We start from the raw sequence: 17156 nt of genomic DNA on the forward strand, positions 1-17156 counted from the left end.
TTACCCACCCCCCATCTAAACCCTATAAAATGGCACCCCACAAGTTAGGCGGGGAGGAAAGCGTTTTGTTCTGGCAAAACCTTCCTCCAGGCCGGTTTCTCTTGTACCCCAATAAACCTGTTTTCTTATTCCTAATTAGGTCTTGTTCGAGAGTGTAATTCCTTACAGAGGAATCCTAAGAACCCACGTGCTTTCTCCTATCGGTTTTACCCGATATCACCTGGTTGGTCCAGATTGTTTTTCTGCCAGGCTGGTGTTCTGGCATTGACTTTGTTTGCTACCACAAAACAAGGGGAACCTCTAATTTTTGAGGGGGGGCATGTGATTCTCTCCTCCCACCTCCACTTTCTGCAGAGTAGGGAACCAATCCTAGTGTGGTGGAGATGACTCAATGATGTGGAAAGTCCCCCAGTTATGGTTTTGCCCCTCTGCCCTTTGTTATCTCTCTATTACATAGGGAGATGGCCATTGGTACTTTGCCAACATGTAGCCCTGTTTGCCAGCCCAGGAGTTCTCTCAGGGCCCACTGGCCCACGTGGATGCTCTGACATTATGACCACCAGCCCAGCCCAGCCCATGCATCTGCAGGCGGATTTGGGAGGCCCTCCTGGGGTGGAATCCCCTGAAAATCTCTGCGGAATATGCTCCCCAGTATGCCGGGATAAAAGAGATACTGAAGAATGATGCTGGAACAGCGAGTATTGAGAAGAATAAAGAAGAAGATTTACTATAAGCAACTCTCACGTGGGTAGCAGAGGTCCGACAAATGGATCTATCCTGATCCCTGCCCCACAAGAGTCCATAATGGCCAGTGGATTGAGCCTGATCCCCTGTGCCATCCCACCCTAAAGGGCTCCTCTTATAGGGAGGGGTAAACAAGGCCAGCAGGAGAGAGTCCAGGTGTACACTTATACTTCCCTGGGAAACTATTGATAAGAAAGTCCCAAGCCTGTCCAGGACAGGCTCATGGTATGGCAGCATGCCTGGAAGATGCTCATGCACAGGTAACAGGGTGAATGGGAGGTCAGATTTCCCCCAGTGACTGGGCCATACAGCTAAAGCCATAGTGCCCCATACCTGGAAGGTCAAGATATAGGACTGCTAGCCAATGGGAATCTGTATTTTATACTTTGTCTCTTCTGTATCACTATACAACTAAGGCCCTGGAAATGGGGCATCTCAGATCATGAGGAAGATCTGAGGTCCCTTTAATAAATGATTATCGGAGCAGAGCTCTGCCTCAGTTTCCTTTAGTACCTCCCACTGCCCTGTTAACTATCTCCTATTTAGTTTGCCTACTGCTCCTTTGCACAGATTTGTTTACACGCTGCCTCGTTAGACTGTAAGCAGCTCGAGGGCTGGGGCTGTCTTTTGCCCTTTGTTGTTTCTCCAGTGCTAACCCTACACTTAAATTCCAACCTGGTATGGCACACAGTAGGCGCTTAATCAAAGCTTATTAAGTCGAACTGAACCCTGGGAAGGGCCAAGAGTCAGGCTGGAGCGGGGCTCCTGGCTAAGGGGGCCGGGGAAGCTGTCCCCGAGCAGCAGTGCAGGGCGAGCGAGAGTCGAGATAGGGGAAAGGGAAAAGGAATTCGAAGCTAACCTGCGGGCTCAGCTTCACGGGTTTGGAGCTTGGGTGTGACTTCAGGCATGCGCACAAACTACGCTATGCTCAGGACTACGTTTCCCAGAAGGCCGGCTGGGCGCGTGCTTGGGCTCGGAGGGAGTTCCGGTTCAGCTTCCAAGGTTTGCGTCACTTCCGTTTTTTACAACTCCCCGCCTTTTTGACCGTTAATGCCCAGGAACTGTCGGCTAGGCTCCGCCCTATTCTCAGCCGACCAGGGTGAGCGAAAGCCTGGGCAGGGTGGGCCGAGTGCGGGGGGGGGGGGGCGGGATAGGAGGGGTCCTTGCCCCTGGTTTCAGTGTCTGAGTTAAGGGGGAAAGGCAGGAGTACTGGTGAGACCGCTATTTACGCGTGCGCAGTGTTGGCCGCCGGCAGCTACGCCCCCTTTCCAGAGAAATAGCGTATCCCGGCGCAGGGAGAAAGGGGCCGCAGCCTTGCGGCCAATCGGCGGCGCCACGCGTCTATAGCGGCGCATGCGCAGTCAGTTCTAGAGCACGTGTCCTTTTGTCCCTAGGGACTCGGCTCTTTGCTGGGGGGGGGGTGGGGTTTCTGGGTCTGTGAGTGTCTGTGCCCTGGCGCATGCGTGATGCTGAGCATTCTTAGCAGGGCTGCTCCTTTACCTGGGTCCGGGATCTGGCCAAGTGGGCCGGGCTCGGGTCTCTGGGGGTGGTCTTCGGTCTGTAGGTTTCCTCAGGGTAAGGGCCCACCTCGGGGACGGGTATCCGAGTCGCGGGGCTGCAGGAAGGGCTCCTCCGGGAGCAGTCCTGGGTCTGGGGGCTGTCTCTAGGTGCGGGGGCTGCCACTCACAGGTTCCTTTCCTTCCCTAGTACTGCCTCCTCCGCCTGGAGCAGGAGGGATGGCCCCCAGGCCCTCTGTGTCATCCGCCTCCCAGGTGAGCTCAGGGCCCGGGGGTTACAGGGGGGTCAACTGAGGCCCAAGGCTGGAGGTTAGAGACAAACTCCCAATTAAGTGCCAAGGGAAGTCAAGAAGCATTTATTAGACTCTGGCAAAGCTAGGGCAGCTAGATGGCGTAGTGGATAGAGCACTGGCCCTGGATTCAGGAGGACCTGAGTTCAAATCCGGCCTCAGACACTTTACATACTGACTAGCTGTGTGACCCTGGGCAAGTCACTTAACCCCAATTGCCTCACCAAAAAAAAAAAAAAGGCAAAGCTAGCCCTTCTTCTATTGCTCACAGTCTAATAAGTGAGACAGCCTGCGGACCCCATGAACAGCTAACAAGGGACATGCACATGGAGTCAGGAGGTGAGCCAGGAGGAGGGGGACACTTGCTGTAAGCCTGTATCTTTTGCAAGCTCTCTGCTCCTTTATAATGGTGGTTGTTTAGTTCTGTGGGACCCTGACTGGAGTGCTTCAGATGTTAAATTCTTTCGTTTTTTTTGGCTGCTGGTAATATTTTTTCTTTGACCTGGAAGCTCTGGGTTTGGGATATAGTATTTCTTTTTTCTTTTTTTAAAAATTATTTATCTTTTTGGTGAGGCAGTTGGGGTTAAGTGACCCTCAGACAAAGGCACCTTCACCCAGGGACCCATGGAGTCCCTATTAAGTATACCCAGAGTGAATTGTCTGAAGGGGTAGAGCTCTGACAAGTGGGGAATGGTGGTGCACGGGCCTCAGGGAGAGCTGGGACTGTAGGGTGGAGATGAAGGGGGAGACCAGGGCCTGGCCAGGAGCAGTGATAGCCCACAGGCAGCCATGGCCTCCCCAGTGCTAGAGCTGGGAGTGAGGCTTATGCCCAGAGCACTTGGGTGTTGCTGGCACGTCTCCATCCTGTAACACCCTTGATGCTGAGAATCCATATGCCCGTGCTAAGTAAAGGAAAGTCATCCTGCCTTGAAGGAGCGTGTGCTTTGTGGGAAGAAGGTGATCCCACATCTGCTGGCTTTGGCCTTTCTTTGTATCCACGCCTGGCACATAGGAGATGCTCAAAAATGCTTGTAGACTTGTGAGGCCCAGAAATCTCTCTCATTCATCGCCTCTGTTGGTCCTGACAACCATTTTGTGAGAGCAGCGTGCTTCTGTTCCTGTTTTACCCGTGGAAACTGAGGCACAGCAGGTGGCTAAGTGGCATGGCCAGGATCCCTCGGCTAATAATACATGAGGCGGGATAGGAGACAGTTCAGGATCAGGGGCATGAGCAGCCTGGGAGGTGACACCATCACTTCCTCCCTGTATCGTGTAAAGTTTGGTTTGGAGAATCTGGGGGCTTTTAGAATGGCCAGTGCCGGCTTTGTGAAGGAAGCAACATTGCTTCTTAGAGGGGCACCAGGAGCAGGCCAGGCCCCCGAGAGCGTGGCCCTGGCCCCAGGCTCTGGTCGCAGCTCTTCAGAGGTGGGGCTGTATCCTTAGGAGCTGAGCTCACACTCCTGCTTCCCTTGGCCTCTTATCACCCAAGAGACCGTGGCTGCCAAGTGCTTTGCAAACCTCCGAGCCGATGGGAACGTTAACTGCTGCTACGGCGATTCTTCTTGGTGGAACAGTTAGGATGTTGCAGCCTCACGGAGTGCTAGGCTTCTGTAGCACCTTCATTCCTGGCCCTTTCCACCTCCCGTCAGAGCTAAGAATAGGGACGGTGCTGCTACTGCCTTGCCTGGCCACTGCTGCCCCAGAATCCTTGGGGACCTGGGATCGACCAGAGTCTGAGGAGCAGAAGGGCCCATGGAGAGCTGGTAACTGATGTTAGTGCTGCTCCTGCAGCCCCCTGGGCCGTCTGGATATTCTCACCTCCCCCAGTGAGCAGCGTGGATTCCAGGCACCTTTGCTGCCTACGCAGCTGGCCTAGAGGCCCCGGCTTTACCTCTCTTGTGGCCTCTGCCGGTGTCAGTACGTTCCTTCTGTAAACCTCACTGGGATAGACGGGCTCTGCTCAGACTGTCTCTGTTTGCTGGGTGCTGTGCTCAGTCTGCCACAAAACCACTCGTGTGGGATGATACAGATGGTAGAATCTGTCTGCCCTGTGGACCTTCCAAATTGCCCTGCCTAACTCAAGGTGGGGTGGTCCCAGCTAGTGGGATGGCTTCTTGTTGCTGCCTTGATGGGTGAGGGGGGTAGGCCCTGCTGTTCCATGAAACTGGCATGGGGTGCATGGTGGGTCAGGGTACTGATGGGACGGGGACCTGCCCTCCCTTCCCCCAGGCTCCCACAGCAGCCGCTGGTATTGCCGGAGCAGAGAAGTTATGGAGGAGATGGGGGACTGGCTGAGGGCAGTTTGGGCAAGGAGCATACCCTGCCACCTCAGACTTTCAAGATGCCAGGGACTTCCTGCTCTTTTGGTTTAACCTTCTTCTTCTTCTTTTTTTTTTTGCAGGGCAGTGGGGGGTTAAGTGACTTGCCCAGGGTCACACAGCTAGTAAGTGTTAAGTGTCTGAGGCTGGATTTGAACTCAGGTCCTCCTGAATCCAGGGCCGGTGCTTTATCCACTGCGCCACCTAGCTGCCCCCTGGTTTAACCTTCTTAGTGCCAGGGTTTATATCTTCCTGCAGACTGCTTTTTTTATTTTGGTGAGGCAATTGGGGTTAAATGACTTGCCCAGGGTCACAGAGCCAGTAATTGTCAAGTGTCTGAGGCCAGATTTGAACTCAGGTCCTCCTGAATCCAGGGCTGGTGCTTTATCCACTGCGCCACCTAGCTGCCCCCAGACTGCTTTTTAACAAGCTTGATAAACTGCTTATACCTGGTGGTATATGAATGTGGTTTTTATTAAAGGGATTGATCTTTGTAAGCCTTAGGCTTATTCTGGTAGCCTAATTGGTCTCCAGTCTCACTGCTCTATATGTCAAAATCTTTTCTCTAAGCACAAATTTGACCATGCGAACACTTATTCAGTGACCCCCCTTTGACTTTGTGCTTCATAATCAGCTGCTCTGATTAGCTTTTAGGGCCCTTCACAACCTCGTCCCAACCAAATTTACTGGACTCGTTGGAATGCTCCCTCTCCTGTACTCAATGGTCTAGGCAAACAGGCCCTCTTCCAGCCCTCAGTCCCAGAATATTGTCTCCCAGCTCTCTGCCTTTGCCTTGGCTCTTCCACGTGCCTGCAGGTAACAAAGGTGGATTGTTCCCTCCACCTCAGAGTCCGTCTCTTTCCTCAAAATGTAGCTCAGGGACCTTGTGCATGAAGCCTTTGCTGACCCTTCCCCAGCTGCTAGTGAGCTATTTCTCAAATTCCCATGTGCTTAACCACAGTAATTGGATGTATTTCTATTGGCCGATGTCATGTTGCTCTGACCATTTCTATATACTTGTCTCCTCCATGAGACTGTCAGCTCTTTGAAGTAGGTATTGTTTCGTTCTTTGTTTGCACATACCCAGGGCCTTTCATAGCAGTGTAACGATTGGAATGATGCCCCCTGCTGGAGATTTACTGTAGAAGCATTCCGCCCATGAAGCGAAGGTCTTTGAGGGCAAGACCAGGAGTCTCTTCTTTGGCGTCAGGAAGTGACGCGGCTAGTGGGAGGAGGAAGGAAGAGACTGACTCCCGCTCTGAGGCTCTTTCCTCTGGACTCTGGTGGAGAGGGGAGCTAGAAATGTGCTCTCCCTTTAATAGATAGGAATCTAGGCCTTTCTCTCTCTTTACCAAATTCTTGTTCTCCTTAATAAATGCTTAAAAGTCTAACTCTTGCTAAAGCTTATAATTGATTGGCGACCACTCATTAGATATTTTAGACAGTTTAGCTAGAATTTTAGCCCTGAACAGAAGCCTGTTGTTTGGGGAGTGGCTAAACAAGTTTTGGCACACGAGTGTAATGGAATATTCCTGTGCTGTAAGAGACAATGACCATGAGGAATACAGAGAAACATGGGAAGACTTCTATGGGAAGATTGATGCAAAGTGAAGTCAGAAGAACCAAGAAAACAAGAAACACAGTGACTGCAGCCACAAAACAGTCTAAACTGACTGCTGGTCTTCTAGAGGAGATCTGAGAAAGCACCTCCTCCCCTTCTTGGTGGCTGGGGTGGACTTGGAGTACAGAACTTTACATGTGATATTAGGCTGGTGTGCTAGTTAATTTTGCTGACCTCTTTATTATCAAGCATGACTGTTTGGGACAGGAGGGGAAAGGGAAACATTGGGAAATTAAGGTGATGTAAAAGTCAATAAAAATCGACTGAGATCTTTAGTGCTTGTTGATGGATTGATCTGATTGAACCTCATAATTATACAGATGAGAAACATGCTGCTCAAAGAGCTAACATCGCTTGCTGCAAGTCACACACAGGTAGTCTATGGCAGAGGAAGGCCCTCCAAGGTTAAATACCAGGTTTTCCCTGTGCATCACGCTGCTCTCTCACTAGTATTGTCACAATTAAAAATATGAGAGACAGTTTCTGGATAATTTAATAATTTTATTAATAAGGCTGGTGGGATATCAGTCAAATAAGGTCTGTGGCTGTCTCTCTCAGACCAAAGACCCCTAATGGTGGAGTCACAGATTTGTGCCCTTTGAAGAGAAGGTGTTCCTGAGGAATGCCTAATCACTTCTGACTGGGCAATTTCATTTGGAGGTATGCTGTATTAAAATGAAAGGCAGATAGCAGATCACCCCCCAACCTAGGGTTAACCATTCATCTTCACCCCAGGCTAAATTTTTATTGCCCTAACAAGAATTTAGCAGGGTCATTCTTTTCAAGATTCCTAAAAGTTGTATAGCTCTGACCAGGGCCAAGGAGAGTTGACTTTGTTTTATCAAGAAGGACTTTGGAATGGGGGGAAGTCAGGATTATATCTTCAAGATATTAATTACAGCACCAGCCCTGGATTCAGGAGGACCTGAGTTCAAATCCAGCCTCAGACCCTTGACACTTACTAGCTGTGTGACCCTGGGCAAGTCACTTAACTCCAATTGCCTCACCAAAAAGAAAAAAAAAGATATCAATTACAAAAATAATTTCTCGTAGTATGAAACTGCCTCTTTTTTCTTCCCTATATGATACATAACCAAGGAGACCAAGATGAGTGTTTGAATAGCAAAACCAAGGCTCCAAGTGATTTGGTACAGGTATTGAACATTCATGAAAGGAGGATTGAATAGATGCTTGGAATGATTCCTTTTCTTCTGGGTGTCACCCTTCCCCCTTTCCTGGGTCTTTTTAGGATTATCAGGGTAGGTGTAATAATAGAGGGGAAATGTCCAACTCTGTTGGCTACTCATCAAAAATGTCAAAGTGTAGAAAAAAGATCTCAAACGTGCTACAGCCCACAACATTCCCAAGTGCTACCAGAACCAGATTAAAATGCAACTGGGAAATATTGAACAAAAATGCAGCAAAACAGATGATCCTAATATATAGCTTTTTAAATCAATATGTGACCCACAGCGATCCCTATGTATAGTTTAGTGGGTCCCACTTCTATTTTACTTTGACACCACTGGTGTAAAGCAGAGATGTGACCCACCCAGTTTATATGTAGTGTTGTCAGGCTTGGAGGGGAGTGGAAAAAGAGAAATGATTGCAAGACAAATTTCTTAGATGGTATCATAGTGTAGAGTAGAGAGAGAATTAAACTTGGAATCAGCAATGAATGAATATATGAAAAATACATTTAGTGTGTATTTACTACATACCCAACACTGTAGAGATATAGTCCCTACTCTTAAGGAACTTACAGCACATCTAGGGGTGTAGTGGCCTGGAAGGAGGCGTTTTCATTTGGGAAGTTATTTATCCGCTTTCTAAGAGGACAAATGATGCCACAGGGTGATGACTTGTGTGTGAATTGGATGAGGAAGAGTTGTGCAAAGTTGTCGGCCTCAGTCTCCCTGAGTCATCAAAGTCTAGTGGCCGTACAAGAGTCAAGACGACTGGCAAAGGCCTGGGAAGCAGTGGGCGACCTTGGTGTCTTGGATGGCCAACCATGCTCTAAGCACTCCACAGTGCCTGCTTCAGCTGCCTTCATGGCCGTTAGAACAACTTATTCTTATTTGTCCATTCCACCACAAGCATAGGGGTAGACATCCCCTAACTCACTGATGAGTTGCAGAGTTGTGTTCTGGGAGGACTAGCACCTCTGGAGTGAGGGCTGCTTGTCCACCTTTGGTGTTGACCTGATTCACCCAACTCTCACCTATGTCTCCAAGAAACTCTAGCACATGCAGCAGTCATACTCTGGTAAACCCTCTTGGCAGACAGGCTAAATGAGGTTTGGAAAGTTACTGGTATGGTGGGTTGGGGAGGGGGGATGGGGACTAGATTGACAGTCTTTACAGGAACAATAACAATACTACTGGATTATAGTTCCAGAACTGGGCTTCTGGGCCATTGAGTATACAAAGGGTATGTGCAGGAAAGGGCTGCTGTTAAGATGGTTGGAGCATCCTAGAAGGAGTAGGCTATGGGAAGCATTGGGGCCTCAGCATGGGAGTTGCAAGTCTCTCTTCTGAGTGCATTGGCAGAGTAGCTGTCGAGAGGATGAGCATGGTAGGACTTGAGTCCTACCTCTGATTATTTGCTGTGTGTCCATGGGCAATTTACTTAGTTTATCTGAGCCTCAGTTTACTTCTCCACAAAATGGGAATAATAGTATCACTAGTACTTGCCTTGTGACATTGTGATGAATGAGATTATGCTTGTACCAATGCTTTGCAAGCCTTCAAGACCATATGAGTGTCACCTCTTGTTTTTGTGGACCTGGGGGACTCATAGGATCTAACGCTGAGATTCTGGGATTAAAATACAAATAGAAGCATGTTAGACAAAACTTGTGGGTAAAAGATAGCTTGGGGTAATGAATTAGTTATGTACTTTGCTGTTATCTGGCTAGATTATATTTGTAGAAACCAAGTCTTTTTGGTTAAGGGGGAGCAGTCGTATTGGAGATGCCTTAGCAAACATCTTTCAATCAGCTCAAGTTGGACAACTAGAGAATAAGTGGTTAGAGAGTGGATGTTATATAGCCTCCTCAGGGGAGAGAGAGTGTGGCATCAGCTCTCCTTGGGCATTATTGTTTCACATGGCATGCCTTCTCACTTTGCAGATGACATAAAGCATAGATGATGGAATGGGGCCTAATAATCTCAATGGGTCAGAAATAATAAGATTTAATAGTGATGCCAAGTTCCTCCCTTGGGCTTAAAAACCAACTGTTCAGGTCTAGGATAAGAAACTGTAACTAGGCAACACTTCTGGGAAAATCATTTGAGGATGGTTTATGCTGATGAACATCTTGTATTATCCTTTAAGTTAGGTCTAATCTAATAAAATAGATACAAAGGGTAACACTTGGGGGATTTTTTTAAAAAGTTGCTTAAAAGTAGAGGGCCGGGGGCAGCTAGGCCCTGGATTCAGGAGTACCTGAGTTCAAATCCGGCCTCAGACACTTGACACTTACTAGCTGTGTGACCCTGGGCAAGTCACTTAACCCCAATTGCTCCGCAAAAAAAAAAAAAAAAAAAAAGTAGAGAGGGGGAGGTACATCAAGATGGTCATCTAAAAATAAAAATGGGAGTCAAAGGCACAATGTGGCCATCAGTGCCCAGAGAGGCCTGGTGTCTAGCCTCAGAGGGGCAGTGATCCTGCTCGTCCCTGCTCTCAGCAGACCACATCAGGTGCATTGGATTTTAGGGAGGACATGGATAAGTTGAATGGCATGCAGAGAAGGGCGATCAAGCTGGGGAAGCAGCGTGTAAGGGTCAGTCAAAGGATTGCTAAGTGTATTTAGCAAAGAGGAGAGAGTCCAGGGGCCACTTCAATTGCTTACAGGTCTTAGAATCTCTTTCTTGGCTTCATTTTCTCATCTGTCACATGGAGATGATAGTGCTTGTGGTTGCTGCCCCTAAGAGCTATTGCTACATATGCTTGCTAGTCAGTCGGTGAACAAGCATTTCTGGGGCACCTGCAATGTGCCCGTCACAGTACTAAGCCGGGGAATACAAAGAAAAGCAGAAAACAGCCCCTATTCATAAGGAGCTCACAGTCTGATGGAAGGCAGAATGCAAACACCTGTGTATCAACAAGCTATAGACAAGACGAATTGGAGGTAATCAACAGAGGGAAGGCACTGAGCCAAAAACTTCAGCATAATTATATGAAATTAAACTTTTCATTTTGTTGGATAATTCAGAATCTAATACAATTTCCATTCATTTAATGTCTAACTTAGAATACCCTGAATCCTCAACACTGCAAGAAGTATCCCATATAGTTTCTTCCCATTTAACTTTCTGAAATCCATCGGGGCTGTGTTCTCTGGGTAAGCACGTGTATATGGTTTCAGGAGTCAGTGACCTTCAAGGATGTGTCTGTGGATTTTACCCAGGAGGAGTGGGGGCACCTGGCCCCTTCTCAGAAGGAGCTGTACCGGGAGGTGATGCTGGAGAACTATGAGAACCTCCTGTGCCTAGGTGAGGAGCCCAGGCTCCCCCATGGACCCACGCCCTGCCTAGTTTAGATACCTCATGCCTGTGGCCTGGAGAGAGGTTCCTAGGGTTACCTGCTTACCTGTTCCCAGGTGAAGGGCTAAGGCTGCCCCACCCCCACTCTGTGTTCCCTCAGGCCCAAGGTCCTCTCTTCTGGTCCCAGATAGCTCGAATTCATCGAATCTGCATCCCCTTACAGGGACTGGGTCAAATGACCTAGTGTCTGTCTGAGCCCAGCTCCACTGCGGGGCCCATTCCTCCCTGATTCCAGCTGCCAAATCTAGAACACCCTCCAGTGGTCTTGTGGACCATAATGTGGGCATTCCCAGCATGCTTTGTTTTCCCAGAAGGAAAGGGGGACCAGGATTGAGCGCCCTCTTACCCTTTCTCTCTCTCTCTCTCTCTCTCTCTCTCTCTCTCTCTCTCTCTCTCTCTCTTTGGGGGGGGGGGGAGCGGTTCTCTGACAACTGATCTTGTCAATGAACAGGCCTGGCCATTCCCAAGCCAGAGGTGATCTGCCAGTTGGAGAGAGGGGAAGCCCCTTGGATGCCAGAGGGAGATGCCCCCCAGAGCCCCTGTGCAGGTGAGTCATGGTGACCAAGAGCTGGTCATTGTGGGGGAAGCCCTTCTGCACCAGTGGCCAGGCAGCTCTCCCAGGAGCCCCCCATGCCTGAGGGCCTTCCCAGAGCCTCTTTTTCCCTATAGGAAGTCCCTCACCTGACATGTCCCCCCTTGGCTGTGCCTCCCTTAGGACTGACCCCTGGGCCAGCCTGTTCTCTGGCCTCTCCCCCATCAGGCAAAAGGCCTTTGGCTGTCTCTGACCTTTGCTTCTGTCGTTGCTGTTGGTATTTCCTAGTTATACTTGTCCTGTGTACTCTGAGCCTGCTTTCTTCCACCTCCATGCCTAACCGATGATGCCCCCTATGTCTCTGCACTGGGCAGTGCCATAAAGCACACATATGCCAGGCCCCCTCGCTGATCACGTGCACCATCTCCAGGGCTTTTACACGCCTCATGCAATGTGTTTGTAGACCAAGGTTTTCATTTCCTTTCAGTGACCTCCCTAAGGGATGGTCCTGGAAGTGGGAGCATTGAGTGGGTGCTGTGACCATTTCTGTTGCTCTTGGTCTGTGGGGCCGGGGCGCTTTTGACTTCAGGCTTCAGAAGGAGAAGGTTATGGGGCTAGAGAAGAAATGGATGTGAGGCTGAATGAGGAGCAGGGAAATGTGAAGGTGGCTTGAGAGGCTTGGGAGTGTAGAAGGGCAAGGGACTGAACTGGGGAAGCATAGACTGGGGAGAATTTGGAGGAGGTGGATTTGACCTAAAGGAGGACAAAGGTAGCCAGTAAGGCAAGGTAAGTTAGACCCAGATTGGTAAACATTAGGAAGGTGGGTGGGTGTGGTTCTTATGTTCTAACCCAGCTAAAAACTCACCCTCTCCAGTAAGCCTCTTCTGATCCCCCTTAATGTTAGCACTTTCCTTCTCGTGACTGTCTCCAATTTACCCTGTCACTAGCTAATTTGTATATAGGTGCTTGAGTGTCGAATCCCTCATTAGATTATGAGTTCAGGAATTGCTTTTCTAAGTTTTTTCTTAAATTATGAGAGCAGGGATTGTTCTTTTGCCTTTTTTTGTAGCCCTAGCCTTAACTATGTGTTTTTTTAATTGATGTGGCTACTACTGTATTTTATAAATTAATTGCTATTTATATATTAATGGCTATTGCACCCATTTTGGCAGTAAGCATTTATCATTAACTAATCATTTATAGCAGTAAAGAATTGATGGCATGGCAGTTAGCACAATCAGGAGAAAAGCCCCAGACCCATGTTGTGTCTCAGAGAGACACACGTGGTCTCAAGGAGAGTTCAGAAGACCTATAAAACCCACCCTGGCCTAAGAGGAAGAGCGTACACCAAGAGAACCCCTGTCCCTGGTATGGTCAAGGGTTTTATCCTCTTTTGATAGAGGTGGGTCATTATACATTGATCAAAGCTCATTGGTTAGCATCATTCAATTTCATTGGTTGACATGACTCGAGGGTGGTCCAAATTAAAATGAGCTCTACAGATGACATAAGGGAAGAATATTGGTGAAGGGCAAAAGGAAGTCCAGTATCTAGATGTGGTTTGATCCCATCAGTTAGACAAAAGAATCAGTCTCTATTTCTTTTGTTCCCTTGGGCTTGTCCCAGGCAAGATTTGCTGAAGTTCCTCAAGAATTGGACTTTCTGGAGTGGCATGGGAAGGGGGGGGAGTGGGAGAGGAGAAAGGGCTGAAACTGACCTCTGGGTCCCTTCAAGAAATTAATTCTTAATGATTTTCCCACAACTAGTAGGCCTTAATGAACTCATGTTGACTAGTTGAGTCATTGTGTTGATTGCTTTCTTGGCTCTGTTGATCTCCCTCTGTATTACTTCATTGAGAGCTTTCCAGATTTTTCTGTATTCATCATATCATATAAATGAAAAATAAGATAAATTTCATTATTTAAAAATCTAAAATCTATCACATGAATCAGATCAATGTAGCCAGATTAGGAAGAGGGGAATTAAACAGAGGAAAGTGTTTGCATCAAACATCTGTGATCTCTAAACTACAATATCTAGTGTCCAGTTCATGTTGGGGACTGACAGAAATATGTCAGAACTAAGAGCCATCATCTGATAGACTAATGGACAAAGGATATGAATAAACAGTTTTCAGAAAGATTGCAAACCACAGATAACCATATGAAAAATACTACAAATGGCTTTGTAATCCTAAAGCATTATCTTTTTTTGTTCCACCCTATAACCTTTGGCAATCATGTTTCCTGAGGTGGGAGAGAAGACAGTATCAAGTAGAAAGTAATTTTGTTTCATCAGGGGAAACCATATTTAAATATATATTTTTTAAATTTCCAGATTGGGAAGCAATGCCTGAACCCAAGAAATCAGTTCCAAAACTTGACACTTTTATGGAAGAATCTTCTCCTGAAAAGCTCACAAGGAATTATCCCTGTATCTCTAAGTGGGGAGAAGCTTCAGAACCTGATACCAAGTTAAAAAGGAAGCACCATGATGAGTTACAATCTAGGCAAGTAAAAGTCCCTCTAAGGAAAACTCCCAATACAATGAGAGGCCATGAAAGAAACAACCATGACTTAATTTTCAGTCTAGGGCCAATCATTTTTTCTTCATTGGAGAGTGTCTGTAGGAAAAAGTTCTCCATAAATGTGATACCCAGAGGAAGAGTTTAAGGTATAATAAAGTTTATAATTATAACAAATTATATAATTACATAATTATATATAATTATAATTATAATAAGTTTATAACTTAAGTTATAATTTATACCCTCTTAGATATCATAGGATATGTATTTAAGAAAAAACTTAGAAAAGCAATGAATATGGGAAAACATTAACCAAAGATCATTATTTTCCCTCACAGAATTCATACTCGAGAGAAATCCCACAAATGCAATGAATATGGGAAGGCTTTGCTCAAAGGCTCAAACCTTATTGCACATCCTAGAATATATACTGGAGACAAACCTTATAAATGTAATGAATGTAGGAAGGTCTTCAGCCAGAGATCATACCTTGTTGTACATCAGAGAATTCATACTGGAGAGAAACCTCATGAATGTAAAGAATGTGGGAAGGCCTTTAGTCAGAGCTCACAACGTACTCAGCATCAGAGAATTCATACTGGAGAGAAACCTTATGAATGTAATGAATGTGGGAAGGCCTTCAGCCAGAGGTTCAAACTTATTGTACATCAGAAAATTCATACTGGAGAGAAAACTTATGAATGTAATGAATGTGGGAAGGCTTTCAGTTGGCGTTCACAACTTACTCAGCATCAGAGAATTCATACTGGGGAGAAACCTTATCAATGTAATGAATGTGGGAAGGCTTTCAGTGTGAGCACAGGCCTTACAGTACATCAGAGAATTCATACTGGAGAGAAACCCTATAAATGTAATGAATGTGGGAAGACCTTCCGTCAGAGCTCACAACTTATTGTTCATCAGAGAATTCATACTGGAGAGAAACCTTATGAATGTAATGCATGTGGAAAGGCCTTCAGACGGAGCTCAGAACTTATTCTACATGAGAGAATTCACACTGGGGAGAAACCATATGAATGTAATGAATGTGGGAAAGCCTTCAGACAGAGACCTGGACTTATTGAACATCAGAGAATTCACACTGGTGAGAAACCTTATGAATGTAATGCATGTGGGAAGGCCTTCAGTCAGAGGTCAAAACTTACTCTTCATCAGAAAATTCATACTGGGGAAAAGTCTTATGAATGTACAGAATGTGGGGAGGTCTTCAGTCAGAGTACAAAATTTGCTGTTCATCAGATGATTCACAAAATCATAGAATCACAAAATCAACAAATCTGAAAGTTGAAAAGCATCACAGTCTCCTAGCCTCCTTGCCTCTCTTATATGATCAATGCTAACCCTAATTCTCTGCCTCCATACTGCATCCAATCACATTCTACCTCAAGGCCTTAGTCAAGTGATTACATAAGTGTTTACAGCATGTCCAGCACCATGCTAAATGCTGGGGATGCAGCCAAGAAAAGCAACGGATCCTTTCCACTCTCTTGTTCTTTTTCAATCAGTTTTTCTTTACTCCTCACCAAGGATCCTGAACATGTAGGATCATGGAATCTTGAGCTCCAGAGAGAGAAGAGTCTCAGAGGCCACAGAGCTGAACCTCCCCATTTTACAGATGGAGAAATGGAGTCTCAGAAAGTTTAAGCCCAGTTCATACGTGGTCATGGTTAGATCTCATCAATATTCTTTAAAAATCTCAAAGCTACTTATGACTCTCTATCTCTGGTTTCTATTCCAGCCATTTTACTGAAGCATATCTCAGAAGTCATCAAGGACTCCCAGTTATCATAGATTGAAAACCTGATTAGTGCTTACCTTTTTTTAGGTGTTAATATTCTATTAAATATTTGACTCTTGACCCTCCTGTACTTCTATGTCCTCTCTTTCCTCTTCTCTTTTTGGAGACCTCACACTTAGCTCACCTCCTTTCTCTTTGACTGTGCTTTCTCTTTCTTGGGTCTTTTCCTTTCTCCTGGCCCTGTCTATTGGGGGTTCTCCAAGAGTCTGCCTGGGACCTTCTTTGTTTTCCCCTTTACTCTCTGGTTGGGAATCTCATGAAGCCCTCTTAAGGTAACCAAGGTATTTAAGTAAGAAAAAACAAACTGGCAAGGAGAGCAGAAGCCCCTTGTCCAAAGAAAGGAGAGGGGAAATTTGAGCCAGAGCCACTGGTTTATGCCAGGATTTGGCCTTTTTTTTAGCCCCATCTTTGACTTCATGTCTGGCCTCTTTATTTTTCTCTTCTTTGAGAGGAGGTGGGTTGAAGGAAGGATATAATATCATCATAGCACTAAAGATCTTAATGTCCCTTCAGAATTATCATTATGAGGACAAAAGATGCTAGGAACCAAACAGAAAAAAAAAATCACTATTAGTTTAGATATGCCCACTGTCCTTGTGAATATTACTATAACTGGTAAAGTTTCCATAATTCCAGAGAACAAATCCATGATTCAAATTCTTTTCACATCCAGAATTAATGTTACTGACTTTACCTATCATCTAAAATACATGCATTTTGTGTTGCCATTTTGAGACAAAACTGTTCTTCTGACCCCCCAAAATATTAAATGAAAACCTTTATCAAATACTTTTTTATATTTTATTTTTTACTTCTTATTTTGATAATCATTTCTGGGAACTATTCTTCTTCCCAAATATACTGTCATCCTATTTTCTCTGTTTCTGCCAAGGGCACTAAGATCCTTACAGTCACCTAGATTCCCAAACTCTGAGTCATCCTTAACTTCTCATTCTCCCTCATTCCCCATATTCTGTCTATTGCCAAATATGGTTTATTTGCCCTCCACAGTATTTCTCATGTCTCTCTCTTCTTTCCACTCAAAACTTAGTACAGGCTTTTTTCATTTTTCATCCAAATTGTAGTGGCATCCTAATTGATCTCCCTGCCTCCAGGAGATTCTTCCTTCTCTAATCCATCAGAATTGACATTCCTAAAGCCTAGGGTCTGACCATGTCCCTTTTCAGGTCAAGAACTTGTAGTGGCCTTCTGTTGCCCTGAGGATAGAATTCAAACTTCAC

General features: G+C 46.2%; 1 protein-coding gene across 1 annotated transcript; it reads left to right on the forward strand.

Moving 5' to 3' along the window:
• Window positions 1-1739: 1739 nt before the first annotated feature.
• On the forward strand, window positions 1740-15871 carry LOC122748479 (zinc finger protein OZF-like). The gene is made up of 6 exons (XM_043994108.1): window positions 1740-1843; window positions 2452-2516; window positions 10860-10986; window positions 11489-11584; window positions 13907-14078; window positions 14435-15871. The coding sequence occupies exons 1-6, from the start codon at window positions 1795-1797 to the stop codon at window positions 15396-15398; spliced, it is 1473 nt and encodes a 490-aa protein (XP_043850043.1). The 5' UTR covers window positions 1740-1794; the 3' UTR covers window positions 15399-15871.
• The last annotated feature ends 1285 nt before the right edge of the window (window positions 15872-17156 follow it).

Source organism: Dromiciops gliroides, chromosome 3 (assembly GCF_019393635.1).
Source record: "Dromiciops gliroides isolate mDroGli1 chromosome 3, mDroGli1.pri, whole genome shotgun sequence".
Taxonomy (NCBI): Eukaryota; Metazoa; Chordata; class Mammalia; order Microbiotheria; family Microbiotheriidae; genus Dromiciops; species Dromiciops gliroides.